Source organism: Portunus trituberculatus, chromosome 13 (assembly GCF_017591435.1).
Source record: "Portunus trituberculatus isolate SZX2019 chromosome 13, ASM1759143v1, whole genome shotgun sequence".
NCBI classification, from domain to species: Eukaryota; Metazoa; Arthropoda; class Malacostraca; order Decapoda; family Portunidae; genus Portunus; species Portunus trituberculatus.
The window spans coordinates 566,118-591,306 of NC_059267.1; the positions used below are offsets into that span (position 1 = coordinate 566,118).

General features: G+C 43.4%; 3 protein-coding genes and 3 long non-coding RNA genes across 6 annotated transcripts in view; 3 read left to right on the plus strand and 3 right to left on the minus strand.

The window, feature by feature from the left end:
- The window catches only part of LOC123503052 (secretory phospholipase A2 receptor-like), a 2,149-nt gene extending 1,949 nt beyond the window's left edge, over positions 1-200 (plus strand). The window contains exon 4 of the mRNA XM_045252459.1: positions 1-200. This exon is cut by the window's left edge and continues 267 nt beyond it. The gene's annotated coding sequence lies outside the window, so the exon portion shown is untranslated.
- A 1,876-nt stretch (positions 201-2,076) lies between these two features.
- On the minus strand, positions 2,077-3,654 carry LOC123503050. The gene is made up of 4 exons (XM_045252457.1): positions 3,495-3,654; positions 3,100-3,291; positions 2,788-2,881; positions 2,077-2,557 (listed from the first exon to the last, which is right to left on the minus strand). Exons 1-4 carry the CDS (start codon positions 3,571-3,573, stop codon positions 2,416-2,418), a joined length of 507 nt encoding a protein of 168 aa, XP_045108392.1. The 5' UTR covers positions 3,574-3,654; the 3' UTR covers positions 2,077-2,415.
- Positions 3,655-6,925: 3,271 nt separating this feature from the next.
- Positions 6,926-10,395, plus strand: LOC123503051. Its single transcript, XM_045252458.1, has 4 exons — positions 6,926-7,058; positions 7,547-7,744; positions 8,572-8,665; positions 9,581-10,395. The coding sequence occupies exons 1-4, from the start codon at positions 6,992-6,994 to the stop codon at positions 9,723-9,725; spliced, it is 504 nt and encodes a 167-aa protein (XP_045108393.1). The 5' UTR covers positions 6,926-6,991; the 3' UTR covers positions 9,726-10,395.
- A 7,177-nt stretch (positions 10,396-17,572) lies between these two features.
- LOC123503059 lies at positions 17,573-19,417 on the plus strand. The gene is made up of 2 exons (XR_006674295.1): positions 17,573-18,110; positions 18,531-19,417. It is a non-coding gene; the product is annotated as an uncharacterized LOC123503059 (long non-coding RNA).
- A 612-nt stretch (positions 19,418-20,029) lies between these two features.
- Positions 20,030-21,236, minus strand: LOC123503062. Its single transcript, XR_006674301.1, has 2 exons — positions 21,066-21,236; positions 20,030-20,554 (listed from the first exon to the last, which is right to left on the minus strand). It is a non-coding gene; the product is annotated as an uncharacterized LOC123503062 (long non-coding RNA).
- A 1,816-nt stretch (positions 21,237-23,052) lies between these two features.
- Positions 23,053-24,700, minus strand: LOC123503061. Its single transcript, XR_006674300.1, has 2 exons — positions 24,262-24,700; positions 23,053-23,694 (listed from the first exon to the last, which is right to left on the minus strand). It is a non-coding gene; the product is annotated as an uncharacterized LOC123503061 (long non-coding RNA).
- Between the last annotated feature and the right edge of the window lie 489 nt (positions 24,701-25,189).

Genomic DNA, 25,189 nt, shown 5'->3' on the forward strand with positions numbered 1-25,189 from the left:
CTCTGTGGCCTTTGAAAATAGTCGTGGTGAGAGAGCAATGTGTTCTGAATGCTGGCAGAAGTCGCGTCTTGTTAGATTGCTTGGGAATTTTTGTATATGTGATGTTTGTGTTGTCTCTGCAGTATTTGGGACGGGGACTCATGTAAGAGGAGGAAAGAATGTTGCTATGTGTAATCAATAAACATTTCTCTATAACTGTCTGTAGTGTTTGTCAGTTTAACATTTACTGGTTCTCTGACGTTTGAATGGTTTTATCTCTTGTTTTTGCATTGCTTTGTTTTTTTTTGGGGGGGGGAATTTGGGGGGGGCATTGTTCTTGTTGTTGTTGTTTTTGCTGTTGTTGTTGTTGTTGTTGTTGGTGGTGGTGGTGGTGGTGGTGGTGGTGGTGGTGTTAGTGTTACTGTCTATCTGTTTGTGTTGCCTCTTGTTTGACTTTTGGTGTGTCTGTGAAGTGGAAGAGGACAAAGTGGTTTGGACTTGCGCTTTTTATCGGTTTGATTCCCACGTAAATGCGACACACACACACACACACACACACACACACACACACACACACACACACACACACACACACACACACACACACACACACACACACACACACACACACACACACACACGTCATGATCCGAGGTGATGCTCAATGCCGTATAGTTTCTGTGGCTACTTTTTATGAAGATTGAAGCGAATTTTCTTATTTTACTTGATGACTGATATAAATACACAAGATTTTCGATACGTCGCTGGCAAAATGAGTCACCAATACTTATAGTTGTCCTTTCCACTGGCAAATGTTACAACTTCCTCTCTTCCATCCATAATCTCTATATAAGAATTACTTCACACTTGGTACACAATTATCCACGCAACTTAATTTTACTCATCAATAAATCTCATATGCAAGACATCTGCGTTACTGCGATGTACTCAGGTGAGAATCAATATAAATGTCACATGCAATATATCAACGTTATGGTGATGCACTCAATCTACACTCTTCATACTCCATACTACGTGATATGTATCGGCGTCACATTGATCTAATTAACACACACATGATTCACATACATATATATTAAAATAACACCTAAATATCCCATCATTATTCCTCCTTCATTTTTTTTTTCTATTTTATTTATTTATTTATGTATTTATTTATTTTTTTTTTATTCTGCAATACAACTCCCATCTCGCTCCGCGGTTACACCTGGAGTCGAACTTCTCAGAACCTCAAATCTCTCTCTGATCCCTCTTCAGATTCTTCTTCTTCCTCTACTTTCTTTGCTGGACATGTTGTACCCTTGTTTGTTACTTTCTTTCCAAAATATCATCTCTGTCGTACAAGGTTGAAAGTCACATATAATACTCGTATATATGTAAAATCACACTTGAACAGAATAACACGGCCAAAACCATGACCAGTTTTGCTATTGGCTAATCAGACTCGGGGCAGAGTTTTCACCTTTACCGTGGAGACAAGTATCAATATGTAAATGACAATAATAACAACAACTGCCACAAATAATATTCTTACCCTTGCCGTTGTGCCAGACTCTGTTTACCTGGCTGGCTCACCTGACCTGGGTAATTTTTCTTTCGTCGGACTCTGCCATGCACTGTAGACACCCGCTATTCGGTAGGTCGTGTGTGACCTGCCGGCTACCACTGCCTACATGTTTTCCAGCTTTTTTTTATGCAATGCCGGCTTTTCATGAGATTTTATGCTCTAAAGGAGGTACTTTTGCGGTATCTCCTGTCCGAAAGTCCAGCCGTTAGGGAACCTTTATCCCAAGTAAGGAAGCCCTTCCAACACTCGGACCGTGGCCAGGAGTGGAACCCTTGTGTTTGAGAACCTCTCGGACCCCAAAGCGTGCATGGTCCCACTGTATTCCTGTATTCGTTTCTCTTCTCTTCTTTCTTTATTTTTTTATGTAGATATACAATACACACACACACACACACACACACACACACACACACACACACACACACACACACACACACACACACACACACACACACACACACACACACACACACACACACACACACACACCAGTGATAAATAAAGGCATATTGTCTCTGTAATATTTCTGTGTACTTCTTAAACATATTACATAAAGTTTTCTCATTTCTTTTTCTTTTATTTAATTCTCTTTTGTATTCCTTCCTTTCCTCCTTTAGCTATCTAATTCTCCTTTCAGAGTCAAGCAGGTTTCGAAGTTTTCCCTCAGCCTATCCTACCACCAGAGCCTGACAATTACACCATATCTTTACTCATCTAATACTCACAAACTCACAAACGATCTTGATTCACTTTTATCCTCCTCTTTTTTCTTGCCATTCAAATCAAGTACATGGTTTTCTTATTACTCTAACCTCACCCTTATTTTCTATCTTTCCGTGCTGATCTATCTACTTCTCACAAATGTAGCCCGGGAAGTTACTTTCCGGGGGCATGGATTCCATGTACCGCCTTTTCCAGGGTCCTGCCTGAATCAGCAGAGTGTGGGAGACTCCATTGTTTAACTTTTCGTACGGGCTGTCTGGAATCCACCTGTTGAAGTGAAGAGAGTCAATGCTAGTGGTGACGCGAGTGGCGAGGGAGGGAGGTTGATTAAGAAGGATTTATTGTGTAGTAGTAGTAGTAGTAGTAGTAGTAGTAGTAGTAGTAGTAGTAGTAGTAGTAGTGGTAATAGTAGTAGTAATAGTAGTAGTCTCATCAATAATAACAGTATTGGCAGTAAGAATAACAACAACAACCAGAAAGGTGGTGTATTCACTCACATGTTGGACTGGAGGTTCATGGGGCTTCCGTCCACCCACGTCCACTTGCCTAAATTTCCTCTGCCGCCCACCCAGAAGGGATACGACTCTCTGCCTGTTGGGGGAAGGCGAAGGATGAGGCGGGGGCGGGAGGAGGGAATGAAATGTAACCCACTAAAGTCGGTATGCGAGAGAACGAAAGAAATAATAAATAAAAGAAAAACTGGTTATGAAGACAGTGCGGTAGATATCTTAGCCATAAGAAGCAACACCACTCACAGCAGACCGGCAAAGTGGCAGAGTGGCAGAGTGGCAGACAGACGCAATACTCACCTTCACTAAACTGAGTGAGCAGGTGGGCGGTGATGGCTTGCATCTTGTCGTCCTCCTCCAGGATGATCAAGTCTCCTTTTATTCTCTGACACGCGCTCCTCGCTCCAGGCCACGTGTGCGCCACCTCAGGCACGCTGATGTTGGCCGCCACGCACCACTTGTTGGCCACAGCCTTGAAGGGCTCCGTGCAGGCTGTAGGATGCAGGGAAGTGGTGAGGGGAGCAGTGAGAGGGAGATAGAGAGAAAACGGTAAACTGAGAGAGAACACACACATACAAAAAAATAACAAAATAAAATAGATAAATGTAATAAATAAATAAATAAATAAATAGATAAACAAATGAATAAGTAAATAAATAAAAAAAATGGTCTGAGAATGTTGGACTAATACTCACACAAAGACAAGCCTAAGACAGTCGGGAGTGCCACCACCACCAGCACAACCATCAGTGCCATCACACGCATAGTCGCCATGGTGCCACACTCTGTCTCCTGCTGGGGATGTGCTCTGCTCCGCTGCTCAGGTTGGAGTGAGTGGTCCTGCGGCCTCTCCCTCTCATTTATACGAACTGAACCGGCTCTCGCGCTCCACCTTGTCCAGTTCAGATTTCACCTTCGTCAGTAATGAGAGCTTCTTGGAATCTTGTGCAAAATGTCTTGTGTAATATTCAAAGTTTTCCTAGTCACTGGCATGTTGTTTGTTCCGAGTCACGTGTGGTACCTTGCTACGTCCCCTAATGACACTAGTGTTATCTGTTTCCAAAATCAGTTGTCTTGTTCATCCTCCTTTAACGCTTTGCCTTGTATAATATACTTAAGTTTTCTTATTTATTGGCATGTTTGTTCCGAGTCACGTGTGCTAACTCACTACCTCTCCTATTGTCACTAGTGTTATCTGTTTCCAAAGTTAGTTGTGTCTCGCTTACCTTCCTTTAACGCTTGTCTTGCTGTAATATACTTCAAAGTTGTCTTAAGTAATGGCATGTTATTTGTCCCTAGTCACGTATGCTAACTCTCTTTTAGTTACTTTTTTTTACCTGTTTCCAAAGTTAGTTGTGTCTCGCTTACCTTCCTTTAACGCTTTAGCTGCCACGTAATAACAAGATGGCATGCTTATTCGACAACTATACTGAGTGGAAATAATATACAAAAGCTGCACGTACTGGAAACTTTAAATCACTACGTCACTTTTTTTTTTTCCGTGCTGTCATGTCTTCGAAAATCACATTCAACTCATCTCACTCCAACTTATTTTGACTTAACCCTTTCAGTACTGGGACACATTTTACCATGATTTTATTTACATCAAGAATGGTCTATGGAGGGAAGAAGATTAATTGCCAGAGTCCTCACTATTTTTAACCCCCACATTAGTTTCTGAAGCTGTATCAAATCACCAAATAGTAAGCAGAATGAAAATGAAAACGCGTCCTGGTGCCGAAGAGGTTAAGATTTATTGTAGCCTTGTGTTTTTGGAAGGTGTCTATCTGTTGGTCGATGGTGTGTGTGTGTGTGTGTGTGTGTGTGTGTGTGTGTGTGTATTCTTGAGTGTAGTGAAGGAGTATAGGGAAAAATAATAATAAGAGATGATGATGTAGAAGATAACAGGCTCATTGATTTGTCTAAGGAAAGAATAAAAGAAGAATTAGATCTAAAATGTGCATATTGAAACAGGAGAGAAGTGGTGAATATGTGAACGGAAAGGAGAGAGAGAGAAAAAAAGAGAGAGAGGTAGAGAAATAAGTATAGAGAAGAAGAAGGAAGAAGAGATAAAGGAGGAAGGAGGAAATTAAGTTACAGAGACAAGGAGAGAGAGAGAGAGAGAGAGAGAGAGAGAGAGAGAGAGAGAGGAACAGAGAGAGAGAGAGAGAGAGAGAGAGAGAAGAGAGAGAGAGAGAGAGAGAGAGACATGAGAGTTGAAGAGAGGCTAGACAAGGAAGAGAGGAGGAAAGGAGGAGGTAACGGATCAACCTTACCCCTGAAGTAACATTCCACAAAGAAACAGTTAGGAATAGTGCGAAATCTGACATCTGAGGTTTGTGTTTTTGCAAGCATTAATTCCCGGTCAGTGTTCCCGTACGTCATGGAATTTCAGCAGCGATACTTATTTGCTCTCGTAAAAGCAGAACCGGTAAATGATTAGTAAGAAAGCAAGAACGTTATATGAGAAGATAAGCAAGGAGGACGAAGCCGCTATGCAGACACGAGCCAGTCACTCCCTGTACACAAAACATGCTTCCCTCTTCTCCATGTGTCATCTTTATTCATTCTTGTGTCATATTCATTCCTTCGTGTATCATCTTTATTCATTTTTGTAGCATCTTTATTCATTCTTGTATCATCTTCATTCATTTTGTATCATCTTTATTCATCCTTGTATCTTCTTTATTCATATATATTTCTTTTTTACTTTCGCTAATGACTCGACACTAATAACCTTTTCCATTCCTCTACCACTCTTTTAGAACCAATTTATTTTTATTAAACTCTTCCTAATATAGATAAAATCATCAAATTGTACCCAAACTTAAAGTAGAAATGCGTCCCAGCACTGAAGAGGTTAGCTTTCTCTCTGCTTTGTTTTCTCTTCCGTGAGTCAATGCAAGCAATTTTTCAACACCCATTCAAAAATCATGTGATTGTACCCAAACTTAAAGTAAAAATGCGTCCCAGTGCTGAAGAGGTTAGCTTTCTCCTTGCTTTCTTTTCTCCTCCGTGAGTCAATGCAGCAGGCAATTTCCCAACACCCACCTAAGGCTCACGTGTCCTGAGAAAGAAGTCTCACGCTCTGCACTGAGAAGACGTGTCACCTCTCATGAATCCAGTGATCTCTCCTAATGTTTCTCCTCCTCTCGTTCTCAGAGCCGCTTTACGTCAAGCTCGACCTCACAGGAGCCACAAAAACTTGCCTTTATACTCCTGTGCCATCATCACTCCATTCTACTCCTCTTCCTTCGATTACTGCATCTTCTCTTCCTCCTCCGCCTCCTCCTCCTCCTCCTCCGATTACTGATCCTCCTCCTCCTTCTCCCCTCCTCCTCCTCCTCCTTCTTCTCCTCCTCCTCCTCTTCCTCCTCCTCCTCCTCCTCCTCCTCCTCCTCCTCCTCCTCCTCCTCCTCCTCCTCCTCCTCCTCCTCCTCCTCCTCCTCCTCCCTTCTGCTCTCCTCTCCTGTCTCTATCATTGGTAGTAAAATAGTCTCGACAAACATCCTGGTATGGACATCAGGATCTGTTGCTGTTTGTCTTCCTTTGTATCCCTTTGTATACCTCTTCCTCTTCCTCCTCCTCCTCTTCTTCCTCTTAGTCTTCCTCTTCCTCTTCCTCTTTTACTTTTACTCAAGATTACTGCATGACTCACCGCGAATAATTTTAACCTGGTAATCAGCAACAGGTTTGGTTTTCTCTGTCCGTTCTTTGTGACCTCTCGTATTTCCTCCCCACCTGGATAAAAACTGGACCAGGAAAGAGTTTATATTCATGTCCTGGGGAAGAATGCGGTGACTAGGAAAGCAACGAGTGTAAACTGACACGTGTTGCTTTGCTCATTTGCTTTTTTTTTTTTTTTTTTTTGTATTGTTTATTTTATTTTTATTATTACCCAATGGTGAAGTTCAAGGAAATGTACGTCAGTGATTGTTTTTGCTCTTGTGTGTGTGTGTGTGTGTGTGTGTGTGTGTGTGTGTGTGTGTGTGTGTGTGTGTGTGTATTCCGGTTTCTTAATGGAGAGAGAGAGAAAGAGAGAAAGTCAGTCAGTTAAGAAAGAACACAAAAAACAAGGAAAATAAAGCGAGGCGTGGAGGAGATGGGGGCGTGAGGACAGGTTTGGTGGGCGCCCTGGGTATATAGACGGGCGGCGCGGGGATGGCGTGTCACTCCTGCCGGTGTATCGACAATGGACAAGCGATCTGTGCTCCTGCTGGTAGTGGTGGTGGTGGTGGTGGCGCTGGCTGGCAGTGTGGGTGGGTATAGACACACACAGCACTGGCAGGTGTTGTAGTAGTAGTAGTAGTAGTAGTAGTAGTAGTAGTAGTAGTAGTAGTAGTAGTTGTTGTAGTAGTAGTAGTAGTAGTAGTAGTAGTAGTAGTAGTAGTAGTAGTAGTAGTAGTAGTAGTAGTAGTAATAATAGTAGTACGGTAGTAATTGTAGTAGTAGTAGTAGTAGAGATAGTAGTTCTTTTGTAGTTTAAATATGCGAGTATTTTTTTTTTTTTTTTTTTTGTCATAACACTCAAATAGTAATCTGGATAATGCACAAAATGTCTTCTCGCTATGTTTGATGTATGGACACACACACACACACACACACACACACACACACACACACACACACACACACACACACACACACACACACACCTATTCCTACTCGTACTTATCTTCCATACTCTACCTTTACCATATCTAACTCTCCCTCTCCTCTTACGTGCTTTCCTCCCTTGCCTTTGCAGGAGCCGCGTGCCCCAGTAACCAGCTGCTCCCGTACGGCGCCTGTGTGAAGCTGATCAACATGGTGGAGACAGGGGACAATCGCCAGAACTGGGAGAAATCCAATGAGATATGCGTGAAGGAAGGTGGTCAGATGATCTCCCTTGACACACCCACCAAGCTGGAGCAGTTCGCGGCCCATGTCTACAACCTGCCAGGGGGTGAGTGCCGCCACTGACAACCACAACAACGACAACAGTAGCAATAGACAATGCAACACACAGAACGTTACGCTTTGCACAGAATATATAATAAAGACAATTTCACCAGCAACAACAACAACAAACATATAAATAGTCTACATCATTGCGTAAGAGAGAGAGAGAGAGAGAGAGAGAGAGAGAGAGAGAGAGAGAGAGAGAGAGAGAGAGAGAGTGGGGATTAAAGAGATATACTACTTTTGAACAACCCAACTCCAACAAATTAATTTCTCAGACAACAATATGGCTCAGCAAACATCACCACTCACTCAGAACTTAAAAGAATGATTTGAACTTGACCGTGAGAGGAAAAGCAGGAAGGAAGAGGAAAAGGTGCATCTATGTGTGGTCCCTTGGTGAACTGTATCCTATCTACTCTAAAGTGGTTCTTGGGTTTAAAACATACTGTAGCTTATTGGTGTCATGGATTTGATGTGAATGATACTTGTTTCTCTTGCTTACGGTTCAGAGATGTGACAACCACGTATTCCCCGGACCAGACCCTGGAGCCACTATAGAGTAAACAAACTAAGCGCCATTTGCAGAAACGCTTCCCTCTCTTATACTGTGACCATTTTCAAAGACTATAGAGACGATTAGCCGAGTTCTTAAGAGTATTTGTCCCGTTGATAATGCAGGAAACTTTTTAACATGTCACTAGAATCACAGAAACACCTTTAAAAATCCGTGTCACTTCAGTTAGAGCCCTTTGAAAATAGTAAAGGTGCGGCGCGGAAGTGTTACAGAATATTGGCCCATAACTAACCCGCCCTGTCGCCTCCTTGCAGACTGGTCCTCTTACGCTCACTGGGTTGGTGCGAGGAAGACTGGGTCAAGCTGGAGCTGGCTGAACGATGCTGAGCTGCCCATCAATTCTAACATGTGAGTTATTTTTCCTTTGTGTTGGCAGGAAAGTTTCAAGACACTTATCCCTTTTATTCTGGCTAACTCTCGGACCTGCAAGGGAATTGGCATCTAAGTGGGCCTTTTTTCTATTTTATGTTGCCCTTGGTCAACTTTCCCCTCTTATATAAAAAGAATGTTGTAGTATGTTGTAGTGTTGTAATATGTTGTAGTATGTTGTTGGGTTAGATTCCTTTTTATTTATTTATACCATGTGGGCTTTTCTCGGGAATTTATGGGCTAAAGGGGATATTTTTTGGGGTACCTCCTATCTCAAAGTCCACTCGCTAGGAAACCGTTGCCCCGAGTGAGGAAGCCCAACCTACACTCGGACCGTGGACAGGATTCGAATCCCTTTGATAAGTTATTGATCCTATTTCCAGCACTTTGTTGTTCATGTATTAGTTTGCATTTTTGCTTTCATTGCCAGCGGAGAATTCAGAGTTAAGTTGTTCACTCAGATTCCTCGACCATGCTGTGGTAATCCTTGCATTATGTCATGTATGTTTCAAGATCCATCCCTCACCTGACTGCAGACTGATGTAGTCACTGCAATGTTTGTCATGAGCTGCAGCCGAGTCACTAATGTCATGCCTTCACGGACTCTCTCACACTGTTTCCCCGAGGATGACTGCAGAAATATATATGTCTTTTTCAATGTATTTCAGTATATGCATTTAATTACACTACACCATAACAGTCTGTACACACACACACACACACACACACACACACACACACACACACACACACACACACACACACACACACACACACACACACACACACACACACACACACACACACACACACACACAATACTAGATCCTCCTCCTCCTCCAGACAATGAAGGAGTGAGTCATTCAATCATTCCCATTCACCCATTTCCCTCAGATGGTACCCAACTGCTCCCGAAGACAATGCTAACGAGACTTACGGTTTTCTTGCCCCTTACCGAGACCACCAGCGCTTCTATCTCTATAGCACAGACGCCAATGGTGTCTTCCCAGTCATCGCCTGTGAGATTGAAGAGTATTAACTCACAACGTTCTCAAACACTTCTGGCTCTAGATGAAGTGACACTGGTCTTTAACCCCTTCAGTACCTTGATGCGTTTTCGTATTCATTCTGGTTACTATTTGCTGATTTTATTCACCTTCAGAAACTTATGTGGGGAATAAAATAGTAAAGACACAGGCTATTAATCTTTCGACCTCCATAGAGGTTTAGTAACGCCAATAAAATCGTCTAATCATACCCAAAACTCAAGGTAAAAATGGGCTCAGTACTGAAAGGGTTAGGAATGTTTTTTTTTTTCTTTTTTACTGTTCTAGTGGCAAAATAGCAAGATTTCTACAATATAAACAGAAGAAGCACTCTTTGGATCTTGGCTTACCTCTCTGTGGCCTCTGAGAACAGTTGTGGTTAGAGAGCAAATGTTTATGAATGCCTCTTGCTAACTTGGGAATGGTTTGGCATTAGTGTGTGTTGCCTCAGCAGAGTCTGGGTTGGAGCTCTGTGTAAAATGAACTGCCGGTGGAAATTAAGTAAGAAAATAGTTTGCTGTGTGTGTGGCTAATAAACTTACCTACCTACCTATTTGATTGCGGTGCCTTTTCCGCTGAGTTTGACCTTTATTGATGTCTTGATGTGTTAGGATTGCAGTATTCTCGTTTCATCGGATTTGTTTTTAATATATGTTGTTGTTATTACCTGTTTGTGTTGCCTCGTGTTGGGATGAGCGGATGGAAGGGTAGGTGATGGAGGAGGAGGAGGAGGAGGAAGAAGAGAAGGAGAAGGAGGAGAAGGAGAGGAAGAAGAAAATGAACAGGAGGAGAAGGAGGAAAAGGAGGAGAAGAACGAGGAGGAGGAGGAGGAGGAGAAGGAGGAGGAGGAGGAAGAAGAAGGACAGGAACAAGAGGAGGAGGAGAAGGAGGAGGTAGTGATTCAGACATGCGTTTTTATCAGTTTGATCTACACGTCAAGAACGCACTTACACACACACACACACACACACACACACACACACCTTCATGCTAAACAGCCTATCTTATTGCAATCTCGTGAGGGACAACAGATCTGCTGGTGTTTGTTCTTCCCTTGTGTTCCTTCGTATGAAATTTGGCAGTCCCTCCCCTAAGACTGAGAGAGAGAGAGAGAGAGAGAGAGAGAGAGAGAGAGAGAGAGAGAGAGAGAGAGAGAAGGAGACGAAAAGGAAGGAGAAAGAACAATCGACAGACAAATAGTGGAAAAAAAAAAGAAATACGATGATATTTTTTCTTCAAGGTAGAAAGAGGAAAAGTAAAGAGAAGAGTGTGAGGAAAGGATGATGAAGGAAAGGAGAAAGGAGGAAAAGAAAAATGACTGTAAGAAACATTAGTATGATCCTTGTTACTACATCCTAAAAATTACCTTCTTTTCCTCCTCCTCCTCCTCCTCCTCTTCCTCCTCCTCCTCCTCCTCCTCCATCTCTTACCTCATCCTACTTTTCCTTTCCAAGCTTATTAATTATTCAGTCAGAGAGGAGAGAAAATATTCCACTAATGTTTCATCTTAACTTGTGCAAAGATATGGACGTTTGGAGGACAGAAATATTTAGGGAAACTCAATAAACATTATTATAAGAGTCAGCTTTCACTGGAGATAACGTGCACAGTGTCCTTCAAATTCACAGTCTATCCTGAGAACTCTGCGACAAGGAAACTCACAAAAAGACACTTGTAGAAGCAAATTTTCACAGCAACACGAACGAAGCACTATAGCAAACACCCCACACCACCACCACACACCACACCACGCTGGCTTGACGGGAACACTGCACAACACACACAACACCAAAAGCAATACCATGAACACCACACATGTCTCCCAGCTCTCATGCAAGTCAGGCTGCCATAATGAAGACGAAGAGCAGATGGAACAGAAGGAGGAGGAGGTGGAGGAGAAGAAGGAAGAGGAGGAGGAGGAGGAGGAAGAGGAGAAAGAAAGAAGAGAAGGATGCAGAAAAAACCTTGAAAATTCAGCAACAATATTCTTTCTCAGTAACCAGTTGTGTGTGTGTGTGTGTGTGTGTGTGTGTGTGTGTGTGTGTGTGTGTGTGTGTGTGTGTGTGTGTGTCCGCGCGCGTAATAAGAATATGGGAGGGACTAATAACCAACAGACTCACGCACGCACAAATAAATGTTGATCAGTTGAAATATATATCCCTTTAGAATTCACATAGAGAGAGAGAGAGAGAGAGAGAGAGAGAGAGAGAGAGAGAGAGAGAGAGAGAGAGAACTAGACGGCCTTGGAAGGAGAGGAAAGGAATAGAGAAGGAGGAGGAGGAGGAGGAGGAAGAGGAGGAGGAGGAGGAGGAGGAGGAGGAGGAGGAGGAGGAGGAGGAGGAGGAGGAGGAGGAGGAGGAGAGTGATCATCTCCTCCCTGAGGCTCCTGTCTTTTGCCCATCTTCACAGCTTCACACGTCCCGCCAAGTTAAAGTGAACGGGGAGAGAGAGAGAGAGAGAGAGAGAGAGAGAGAGAGAGAGAGAGAGAGAGAGAGAGAGAGAGAGAGAGAGAGAGAGAGAGAGAGATTCATCTACTCACAATCTATTCACCTATCCAGAAGTAAAAGTGCCAAAGAAGAACAGCGATTGGTGGACTGTGGTAATGTGGCAGCGTGGTAATCTATCTACCTAACCATCTATCTGTCTATCTCTCCTCTATCCATGCAATTCTCTATCAACCTTTTTTTATGTAAGAAGAACTGGCCAAGGACAACAAAAATATAAAGAAAAAAAGGCCCACTTAGTCACCAGTCTCCTTATAGAGCCGATAGATAGAGCTGTATGCTAGAGTATCCTAAAGCTTGTATCTATTTCTCAGTCTACCTATATGAAGGGTAGATTGTAAGAGAATGAGCAGCAAATAAGGCGTCTGGCTTTGACTCGCAGTGAATTGTGAATGGACAGAAAGGTGTAGAGAGTAGTGGAGAGTGATATAAGAGTGGGAAGAGGAGGAGGTGGAGGAGCAGAATGTGGATGTAGATGTTGATGAGGAAAAGGAGGAGGAAGACGAGGAGGAGGAGGAGCACTATTCAGAAAATTACTAGTAGAACAAGGAGAAGGAAGAAATGAACGATGTATAGAGAGGATATAACTAAGATAGAAAGAAGAGGAGGAGGAGGAAGAGGAGGAGGAAGAGGAGGAGGAAGAGGAGGAGGAAGAAGAAGACGGAAGAAATGGAGGAGGAGGAGGAGGAGGAGGAGGAGGAAAGAAGGAGGATATGGAGAATGAGGAGGAGGAGGAGGAGGAGGAGGAGGAGGAGGAGGTCAGGGAAGAATAAGATCCTGGTTTGAAGGTCACTCAGGCAAGATGATTTAAGGGTAAACAAAGGTGTGCGTCTGTGTGTGTGTGTGTGTGTGTGTGTGTGTGTGTGTGTGTGTGTGTGTGTGTGTGTGTGTGTGTGTGTGTGTGTGCTCGATGAGGAAACCAAATAATGGAAAAAAGACATTGGCTACTTGATAAATGTGATAGTTTAATTGCTTAGAATTGTGAAGTCAGTGCTGAAAATATCCTCTCTCTCTCTCTCTCTCTCTCTCTCTCTCTCTCTCTCTCTCTCTCTCTCTCTCTCTCTCTCTCTCTCTCTCTCTCTCTCTCTCTCTCTCTCTCTCTCTCTCTCTCTGACAATCGATAGGAAATAATATAATAAAGTAAATATGAAATAGAGACATAACATTTTAATGCAGGTACAAAACAGAACAACAAAAATGAGGTATTGACATCGAGCAGAGTCACTGTTACTCCGCCAGTAACAAAAATATTACAACCAGCACCACCACTACCACCAGCAGCAGCAGCAGCAACAACAACAACAGCGTCACGAATAACAGTAACAACAACAGCAACAGCAAAAGGGATTGTGGAATATTCATACAATCAATTATTAACGTTCGTAATGCAAAGGATGAAAAAACATTTTTCTGGATTTTCTTCTTCCGCATTTTCTGCTTCACCTTCTCCTTCACCTCCTTCCTCTTCTCCGTGCTCGTGAAGATCCTGCCCGCCGAGTGAATCTGGGAAGACGAGAATTATCCTTCCGTCTCTATCGCCAGTGGGGGGCCTGGCCGCTGGCATGGCGAGGGTGGCGGCCATACACACACACATGAAGGTCAGAAGCACGAGGTTCCGCATGGTTAGGACGGACTGTTGCTTTTGTCTGCTGGAGGGAGACAAAGGTACGTTAGAAATGTCGACTCCTTAATGTTTTCGTTGCTCTGGTCGTCTTTTAGGGTAGTATTCTCAAACACTTCTGTACTTCATCTCCACTATTCAAAAAGGACCTATCTAAGTTTACACGAGTTTTTAAGGTGTTTTTATGGCTCTAGAGGCAGAGTGACAAGATTTCATCATTATCAACCTCTTCTGTATTGGGACACATTTTTCCTTTCAGGTTTGTGTATGATTAGGCCATTTTATTCTACATTAGGAAGGGTCTATGGAGGTCAGAAGATTAATGGCCACAGTCTTCATTTTTTTTAATCCCCTCCCCCTTGAGTTTCTGAAGCTGTATCAGATCACCGAATAGCAAGCAGAATGAATATAGAAACGTGTCATGGTACTGAAGGGGTTAACTGGAGAAATGCTCTTGAAAACCCAGCTAATCATCATTGTGGCCTTGGAAAATTGTCGTGGCGAGAGAGCAAAGCGTTTCTGAATGTGGGTCATTATCCACTGCTTTGGCTTAGTATTATGGAGTGAGGGATAAGTACAGGACACGCCCATGTACTTTCGTCCATTGACCCTGGCACGTCTGGGTTGTCTGGCTAACGAAAGTGTTACGTGGCGGAGAAAGGGAGCGACCTGTCACCATCCCTTGCCTGTCACCATTGCAGTCACTAGTCACCAGGGCCTACGTGTGTGCTCGAGAGGCTGTTTTGAAGAGGCTTGCTGAGAATTGTGATAACTAGGGAAGAGGACCATTGTGTGTGTGTGTGTGTGTGTGTGTGTGTGTGTGTGTGTGTGTGTGTGTGTGTGTGTGTGTGTGTGTGGGTGGCGTTACCGTTTGGCTTGAGGTGACGGCGTGATGTACTATTAGGACGCGGCGTACAGGTTTATCTCTCCCTACGAAGCTGAGCAGGTGTATATATACGTACTTTCCCTCTCGCTTTCCCTCGCCTTGTACCATCAGGACACACACACACACACACACACACACACACGTCATATCGGTGTTCCGCGGAGCCACTAACAACAACGGCTCACTTATCATCATGCATCACAGCGCCCACAGCGAAAGTTTAGTCTTGTTATGCTTGACGGACCTGTCTGCTCCCTTCCTACTGCCCTTCCCTTCCTCTCCTTCCTCTTACCTTCACTTTGCCACTTACGTGTGGATGAATTAGGAACAGTGTAATAGAGCGAGCGAGCCTTTGTGATGTCCGCCTCCCACACCCTCCGTTGATGGTCGTGTGGTCAGCCTTTGCGGGGAATGAAGGGAAGTAAATGTTAAAGGAACAGTGAAAGGAGAGAGAATAGTAAAGGATTAGGTAAGAAAGATTGAGGGAAGATTCATAGTAAGGAAAGGACGGTAAAGGGAAGGAAGTAAGAGAATAGCTAAGAGTGAAATGAAGAAGAAATGCAGGAAAGGTGAAGGCAAGTGAGGGCAAAAAGAAAGCAAATTCCGGGCAGTGGCAAAGGACAGGCGGGATAGTGCTAAGGATGAGGAGGCAGAGTGAGTACTGGGACACATTTTTACCATGTTTTTGAGATATGGTTCGACAGTTTCAGAAAGGGTCTTTGGAGAGCAGAAGATTGATGGCCTGAGTCTTCACTATTCTAATTCCCACTTGAGTTTCTGAAGCTTTATAAAATCGCCGGCCTAGGGTGAATGTGAGGCAGCATAACACTAGATTACCTTTGTGACGAATGAGTCCAGGATAACTTTGACACTAATCTTTGTTAACTTATTTATTTTGTTCTTCAGATGTTTGTTTACATTGTACTATTTAGAGAAACTATGATGACAGCGCCAGGAGTGTGAGGAATGAGTGAGTGTGTGAGTGTGTGGTAGGTGGAGGTAGATAGAGGACGCTGTAAATAGAGACACATAGAAGAAGTTAATTCGAGTGGGTGACCTTACTACACAATGGGAATAAGGTCGTATGAATGTACCCTAACCATACTATACATACACCCTATACTTACCTTCACACACACATAGACACCAGCACTTCCATCTTAGCTGCCTCCTTCTCTCCTGCGGTAGCGATGCACTGACACATTCACACATTCACCTCCTCGTCTTGGTGTGCAGATTAGATGCTTTGTTTTACTTTCCAAATTGGCTGACGCAAGAACAGGAGCACGCACGCTGATTAACAATACTGATCAGTCTGGCGTCTGCCTCGTTTTATGACGCAAGGGGTCGTCGGCCGAGGCTATAGACATCAGGAAGCTTCAAACATAAGAAACATAAGAAAATGAAGGAAGCTGCTAGAGGCTGTCAGGCTACACGTGGCAGTCCCTGTATGAGCAAAGCTACTTTATTCCATCTATCATCCCCATCCATAAATTTGTCTAATCGTCTTTTAACCCTTTCAGTACTGTGACTCATTTTTGCCATAAGTTTTGGATACAGTTAGACGGCTTTACTGACATTAGGAAGGGTCTGTAGAGGTCAGATGATTAATGACCAGTCTTCACTAATTTAATCCCTACATGAGTTTCTGAAGCTTTAAAAAAAACGCCAGATAGTAAGCAGAATAGATATGGAAACGCGTCATGGTACTGAAGGCGTTAAAGCTCCTTATTGACTCAGCACTAACAACATGACCACTGAGTCCGTTCCATTCATTCATCAACCATTCCGTCAGAGAATCAGTTCCTTCTTATTTCTTTCCTAAACCTGAATTTCTTAAGCTTAAGCCCATTATTTCTAGTTCTATCGTAGCTCGTAATCCTTAGAACTTTGCTCATGTCCCCTTTGTTATAACTCCTTTACACCTTGAATAGAACAGACAAATTAATGAGTGAGGATGGTAGTAGTAATAGCAGGTACAGTTCATACACAGACTGCCTCGTGTAGCTTTGGTGGCTTCTTGCAGCTTCCCTTGTTGTCTTGTGGTATTTTGTTCTGATGAAAGGGAAGTAAAAAGGCTCATTCAGGTTATCTAACATCATAGTGTAAGCGTTGTGGTGCATCTGTATTGCTTTGCTCCACCACATCCACGAGTTAAGATTAGCAGGAAGAACGACCTTTATGAAAACTGGTTATCTTTTAGCACCCGCCGCTCCTAAACATGACGATAGAAGCAGATTGTTCAAACTCTCTCACATAAAAGAACTATGAGATTCTTTTTAACAAGATTTTTTCACCTCGCATCTGATGCGCGCTTGCTGTGGCTTGCAACTTGCTGTCAACAGGTGTGGGGTAGGGGTGAGGGAGGACGCGTAACAAGCACAACTCTAACTGAACGAAACTATTCAGTGACTGCCTCTCTCACTGTCTTGGCAGTTTTGGAATGCTTTTCTTTCCCCATGTGGTGACAGAGTGTTCAGATCTGTATACTTCGCATTCTCTCGGTAATTTCTCCTCCAGTTTATATATTGTTCAAGTCTAATTTTGTGTCCGTATTATACATCAAATCTTTCAAAAGTTCCCTATTGGCTACTTTATAGTCAGACCTGCACTTCTCGTTCACAGTCCTCTCTCCAGCGTTAATATTATTCTAGTCTATGTTTTTCTTTTCTTTTTTTTTTTTTTTTTGCGTACAGCGAGGGGCCCATACGCAATTGAGTAGTGGCGAGTAAAAGTATTAAGGTACAACTCACAGAGAATCACAAGGAGGATGTGAGTGAAAGTCCTCGAACGGCGGACAGGAGAGAGCAAGAGTGACTGCATCTGACGGAGGCTTTTACGGGACATGGGTCCGATATGGAGGCGGCAGGACGGCGGTGAGAGGAGAAATTGGGGTCTTGGGGTGCTGGGAGGGCTGAGGGAGTGGGTGAAATAGGGAATGTACTTTGGTTTAGGGTCGAACGAGGGTGGAATAAGGATAAGCAGACGAAGGGGACGAAGGGAAAGGAATCTACCGAAAATAGAAATCATTGCGCAGATAATACCGTTGCTGCTGAAATACTCCAAAGTCTTTCCCTTACGTAACCCAACCAACTCACACCTGTACGCGCTAATTAACGTCATGGCCCACGTAATCCACTCCAAAACCACTCCAGCATTCTCGTATTGTCAGATAGAAAGGTCAGCGATAGCCAGTCTACTGAAGATACGAAAGGCTGCATGTCCTTGAACCTTACTCCTTTCAATCGGTGACAATACAATCACTTAGCGTACACATATATAGCAAGGCAGAGTGACGGCCAGACACAAGTACCAGCCTTGCACTGCTCTGCCTCACTTCAGCTCCTCTAAGGACTGCCTCTTGCCGGTAAGCGCAGAGTTGTCTTGTGTCTCTGAACAACAAACCTCGTCAAATAATACTTCTCTGTAATACAACTCTTCGCCTTGCCAACCACCTCGCGGGAAACTGTCATAATTTGCCCTACCAGAGAGAGAGAGAGAGAGAGAGAGAGAGAGAGAGTGTGTGTGTGTGTGTGTGTGTGTGTGTGTGTATGTATGTATGTGTCATCCGGTGCCCTATGAGTCTCATTATGATAAACGCGTGTTTTATTTCAGTGTTTGACAAATGTTGACGATATGATAACATTTAAACATGCCACACATTACGTCAAGGAATTATTGTCATCTTGCCTTTCTCCTCCTTCCTCTCTGCTTGTCCTTTCTGCTACTTCTCCTCCTACTCCTCCTGCTTCATCTGCTCCTCCTGCTCCTGCTGCTCCCATCCTAGGTTTCTCAGCCCGCCGTCAGCACTCACTAAAAGACATGAAGGGAATAGCAGTACTAGTGGCGGTACTGTGCCTGGTCGCCGCGGGATTCGCCTCTCCCATACCTCAAGACAGAGATGGACGCTTCATTTTGCCTGTGTTACCGATTGTCAATATCCAACCTCCAATCGCTAATTTAGACGATATCCTAAATATCCTCTTCCCCCCCGTTCAAAACCTCAAATACAAGTGGTATTACCTCAGAACAAATAAGTCAGCGGCCCTTCTCTATGTTAAAGGAAAGGGCACTGCCACTTATCTGCCTGATGAACTTCTTGAAGCTTCCCGTATTGTGTCACGTACTTGTGTTCTTGTGTTTTCTTGTGTTTCTTTTAGCATCGTACCCTCATTCCATCCTTTTCTGTACACTCGCATCCCTACAACTGTTAGTGACCGATATGTTTCCACCCGTGCACTTCTTACCGTCTTGACGTGACTGAGTGCACCTTTTTTCTTTGTTTTTGTTGCCCTTGGTCAGTTCTCCTCTCTTGCTTAAAAGTAAAGTGAGCTGTTGCAATGGAGATGTGGAGTATAGATGAACGCGACAGCCAAAACAAGCAAGTTCCGAAGACTTCATTACTCCTACACTTGAGTCCCGAGTCTGACAGTCCAGCTCCCTCTGTACCGCTCTGACTCAACGCTGAAGGCCAACACAAGAAGCCACTACGTACGTTCTCTTTTGCTTAGGACACCGCAATGTCTTAACCTGCCTCGGCCCTTCCTGCGTGAAGACCCGAAGGCAGCTTGGACGAATTATTGTCTCTTGTTTCGTACTCGTGTGTGTCTACCAGTTTGTATGTTATGTGTCCGTGTCTGTGTATGAGTCTGTATTAAATTGATGTTCACTTAAGTTTTTGTCTTGTGTTACCGTGCATTGGGGAGGTGTGATCTTTTTTCTTTCTTCTTCTTTTTTGCATTGTGGAATAGGAGGAAATATAGTGGTATATGAGGAAGAGGAAGAGAAACAGGAGAAGAAGGAGGAGGAGTAACAGAAGAAGGAAGAAGCGGAGGAAGAGAAGAAGAATTGAGAAGTACAAAAAAGGAAGCTAAACCAGGTAAAACAAAACAGAAGAATGAAATACAGTTATTCGCGTTTATTTCATCTTTATCATATCTCTTTTTCTTGATCAGAATTAACTACTAATTGACGTGGCACCATTAACCCTTTGCTGGCGTGTCTCCTTCAGCTATGTCAGACGGTGCAGTGAGAGTGTAGCACGGAGAGCCGCCACTGACAGCAAAGACACGTTAATCTATTACTTTTAGTGTGTGTTGTGCTTGTGGTCAGTGAAGTGGTGTAGAGTGGCCCATAAATAGCCAGTGCCATGTTGCCATTAGTGTCCAAGGGTTTTTAGAAAGAATGTACCCAGAATTCCTCCTTTAGCCTGCAAATTCACGAAAAAAAAAACCCATATTGTACAAAAAAAAAAGAGAAAAAGGGTTAGAAAGAATACTTAAGGGATACATCAAGTTGTCATATTTTGATTCGTAAAAACAGTAGAAAATAACAGAGAAGTAAAGCTTGAGGTAATTAGCATCAACAACACATAACACGTAGAACAGCCAAGCCACATTGACTATATATGACTCTACGACCTTTGAAATAAACCTAAGGGAAGAATCAAACGTTTCAGAATACGAGAACGTTTTTTTTTTTTTTCCTTCCTCTGCAAATAACAAAGAGATAAAGCTTGAGGTAATAAGTATCAACAGTTCAAAACACGTAGACCAGCCAAGCCACGTTGATTATATTATCATTTTCTTGTGATCTATTTCGCTTCGTGTCACTTCTCAGGCCAACACTCCTTAGGGCGCCTCTGTCGTGGCCGTTAGCTTGAGCATTCTAATGAGTTCGCTGATGTTGGGTATTGGTATTGCACTCGGAAGAACGACAATTATTTGGGGCGAAGGACGGGCGGCGGCGAGGGCAACACACACACACAACAAGATCAGAAACACGAGGTGCCGCATGGTTGGTGGCTGAGACCTGCGAGAGAAAGGAAGGCTCAGGAGATCAATATAATCAAAACACCACAAGAAATAATGGGTTCAAAGTCGAGAAAAGTTAGATTTAAGGAGATCGGAAGGCATTGGATTTGAAATAATAGTAGTAGTAGTAGTAGTAGTAGTAGTAGTAGTGATAAGGAAACAGTGTGATAGAGGCAGACAACAAGGGAATAGTGTCGTAGTAGTAGTGGTAAGGAAAAAAAAAACAGGGAGTGAGGTAGTGGATATAGCAAAACAAAGGCCTGTACTCTGAAACACCTTGATCTCTCACCATCACCACTGTCCAAAAACTTTAGTTGAAGATACTCGCTTTTTCAGGGGTATTCTTATGGCTCTGGTGATAGGTAGACAAAAATTCTAGTGTATCATAAAGAGAAACTGTCTTAAAACCCGGCTAGTCGTTTCTGTGCCCTTGGAAAATTGATGTGGTGAGAGAGCAAGGCGTACTCGTACAAACGAAAGTGTGGTAATGGGGGATATTCAAGCATTACCTTTACCCTCTCGTGGCGATGTGGTACTGTGGTGGTAGTGTGGTGGGGGAGCGGTCAGGTATGGCGAGGGATGAACTGGGATCAACTATATATACACGAACCTACTTTCCCGCCTCTTCCGTGTCCGCTACGCCGCACAACGCAAAGCAACACTTGTACTACTAAATACGGTGTTTCTGTTACCTCTTCAACACTGCAGAGAAAGTTCGTGGTGGTGTATCGGGACGCGTGTCACTAGTGTGCTGGTGTACGGTGTTGAGTGGTGTAGTGGTGTTGTGTTGCCTTATCGTGGTTTTGTGTTGAGAAGGTTTGGTATCTTGTCTTTCTTTATTTGTCATTCCTAACTTGTGTTAATGGAAAGTTTGTGTATGTTCCTGCCTTGTGTTTGCCTCTCACGTCTCTCTGTTTCTGTCTCTCTCTCTTTCTCTCTCTCTCTCTCTCTCTCTCTCTCTCTCTCTCTCTCTCTCTCTCTCTCTCTCTCTCTCTCTCTCTCTCTCTTGTTTTCCTACATAGAAAAAAAAGGAAAAAAATGAAAACTGAGCTTAGACTGGAGGATACACACACACACACACACACACACACACACACACACACACACACACACACACACACACACACACACATTACTTATTTTTATTTATCTCATATATCTATTCATTAACTTATTCATTCATTTATTCATTCATATATTTATCTATCTATATATTTATTTATTTATTATGGTGTGGCGATCCATTAAACGTAATCTTGCGAGGCACCTGCTGTATGAGCCGTTAGTCCCTCCCATTCACTGCCACTGCTCTCCACTGTTTGTTATTCCGTGTAATAAGAAAGTGAATTGGGCATTACACGAATGAATCTTCCCTGTCAGTGAGACGCGACGCTTTCCACTATTCTGTTTACTAAGAGGGTCACAAGACAGAAGCGTGTGTGAAAGTCCTTGAACGGAGGGAGCCGGGACTGAGGGACACACACACACACACACACACACACACACACACACACACACACACACACACACACACACACACACACACACACACTCCTATAGTTCGTAATATCTAGTTGTAAATATTACGGGTTGTGTTTTGCAGCTTTCTATTTTATTACTGATTCCTGTAAATCTCATCATATTTTGGCTATTAGTTAAAATAAATGACAGGTCAGAATTGGCGGTGCATTCCAGTTTGGGCTTCTTTCTTCTCGGGATCTTCAAAATAAGAATGTGAGAACCGAGACGAGCATTTCCCTGCCTCCTTTACTCCCTCCCTCTAGACATCAATATTTAGGCAAACTTCTGCATGTTTCCACTCTCAAATGTGAAAGAAACCCAGAATCAACTAGGAAAATAGATAAATTACCCTTGAAGTGCCTCAAATAACGCTGCAGTAACTGACGAGTCTCCATACACACCGCCCACAGCGACAGTCCTCTTTACATAGCTGGTGTATGAAGGGCCAACCATGATCCTCTATATATACTCTCTTATCCAGCCCTTTCTCTCTCTCTCTCTCTCTCTCTCTCTCTCTCTCTCTCTCTCTCTCTCTCTCTCTCTCTCTCTCTCTCTCTGTGTGTGTCTCTGTGTGTGTGTGTGTGTGTGTGTGTGTGTGTGTGTGTGTGTGTAATTCACCTCGGTCGTCTGCTGGTCACCCAGGCAGTCTTCCCCATTACGGAGCGAGTTCAGAGCTCATAGACCGATCTTCGGGTAGTACTGAGACCACAACACACTCCACACACCGGGAAAGCGAGGCCACAACCCCTCGAGTTACATCCCGTACCTATTTACTGTTAGGTGAACAGGGGCTACACATTAAGAGGCTTGCCCATTTGTGTGTGTGTGTGTGTGTGTGTGTCTGCGTGTGCGTGTGCGTGCGTACTCCTCTTACATAAAAAGATACACGAAGAAGAAAAAATGAAGAATGGAAGATAATATAATAATTAACAAGGATTTCGATTCAAAGCAGAAATGATTAGAAAAAAAAAGAAGAAAAATGTAACTGTTTATTCAACTCCCGAAAAAAAAGACATAGATATCCATAATACAAGTGCAAATTGAAGATAAAGAAAGGAAAACATCAATAACTCAAGACACTCATACTGACACTAAGAATGAGATAACAAGTATATAAAGCTAAGGTGCAGTTTGTATGTGTTATAACAAAGCAACAATAACCATAACAACAATCAACACTCTTGCACTAATCCAATGTCGTTACCGTTGTTTACGTACGTGTTACAACCAATCACCAACATAACAATAACAACAATACCTCCACTAGCGCCCTATTTTCGTTTCGCAGAATACAGCTCTACAAACAGTTTCAGTTGTCGACATTCCGTTATTTTCCCCATGCCCCGATTCCGTATTTCCATGTTCATTATATCCCCCTCCATTCCCTGCTGCATGCTCATTTTCTCCATCGTCTCCATGTCCTGCATCCTCTCCATGCGCTGCATCTCCTTGCCCATACATGTTTCCTGCAGAATCAGGGAAGGCAATAAATAGAACTCTCCCGTCTCTGTCCCGCCGCGTGAATCTCTGCGGCGGTCTAGCAAGGGAGAGAGTCACACACACCGCTAATGTCAGGAGTGTGAGGTGGCGCATGCTTCAGTTCTCCAAGGTGGTTTTCTGTGAAAGATTGAAGGTGTTATTAGTATAATATGTATTGGGCGTGTTTTGGGTGCTTTTCACGTGTTTTTTTTTTTTTTTTGTGAATCGGTGTACTAAGCGTGTTTTGGGCTTACTTGGGGGTGTTTTACATGTATTTTAGATGTATTTTGTTCTCCCGGGTCTTATGTAGAAAATTGAGTTGATATTATTGCTGTATTGGGCGTGTTTTGGTTGCTTTTCCTGTGTTTTTTACGGTGTATCTGATGTTTTAAGCGTGTTTGGGTCTATTTGGGTATGTTTCAGATGTGTTTTGGGTGTATTCAGCTCCTCCAGGTCTTCTGTGTGAAAAATACAAGGTGTTTTTGGTGTTATGTGTATTGGGCTTGTTTTTGGTGCTTTCCCCGTGTGTTTTGGGGTGTATAGGGTGTGTTAGATGTGTTTTGGGTGTATTGGTGATGTTTGTGAGTGTTTCATCGAGATGGATGTGAATATAGGGTGATGGAGAATAGTGGTGATGGTGGTGGCTGTAGAAATGGTAATAGATTGTGGTGGTAGTAGTGGTATAATAGTAGTAGGGGTTATTACCGTATGGCCGAGTAGCAGACACTAGCGGTTGGCTGTTGTATATAGATGTGTCGAGACCCATTGGGCTGACCAGGTGTATATATACGTACTTTCCCTCTCACTTTCTCTCACCTGGTGCCATCAGGACAGCCACACACAAACACACACACATACACACACGTCTGCATCGCCTCAGTATTCCATGGAGCTTCGGAAATTCGGAGCGGGTGAACGAGACAGATTAGGCTCTTGAATACACCGCCACTGTACACTGAGCTAAGGTGAGCCTTGTGTGGCCTGGCTAGTCTTAATTCTTGGGTTTGGCTCAATGAAGGGAGATGTAGCCGTGGCCAGCGAAGGTAACGGACGCGCTTATCGCCATTCACCGCAGCCCTCCATAGCGAAAGTTTGGTCTTGTTATGCATGACAGGCTCGCCTCTTCCCTTCTTCCTCGCGCTTCCTCCTTCCTCTATCCGTCTTTCGCTCGTCTTCAGAAACGCCTTGCTCTCACTGTGACAATGTTCCAAGGCCACAGAGAGAACTAGCCAGGTTTTCAAGACAGTTTCTCCTTTAAGTAAACTAGAAATATTGCCAATCTATCACCAGAACTATAAAAATACTCTTAAAAACACGAGTATGTTCAACTGGAGCCTTTGGAAAGCAGTGATGGTGAGAGAGTAAAGCGTTTCAGAATACAGGCATTTCTCCCTCTTCCTCTCTCCGGTTAGCTTTCCTTAGCCTGCCCATCCTATCCACAGTTTCATAGTCAAAGAAGAAAGTAGGGAAGGGAGACCATTCAATATACAACATTGATATAATAGACAAAAAAGATTACAAGATTTTTTTTTTTTAAGTCTAGAACTAATAATGTCTGGTTGTCTTGTGCTGTGAGGAATGCCTGCGTGTGTCGTTACTCGTTACTCCACTGCCAAGCGTGGAGAGGCTCAGT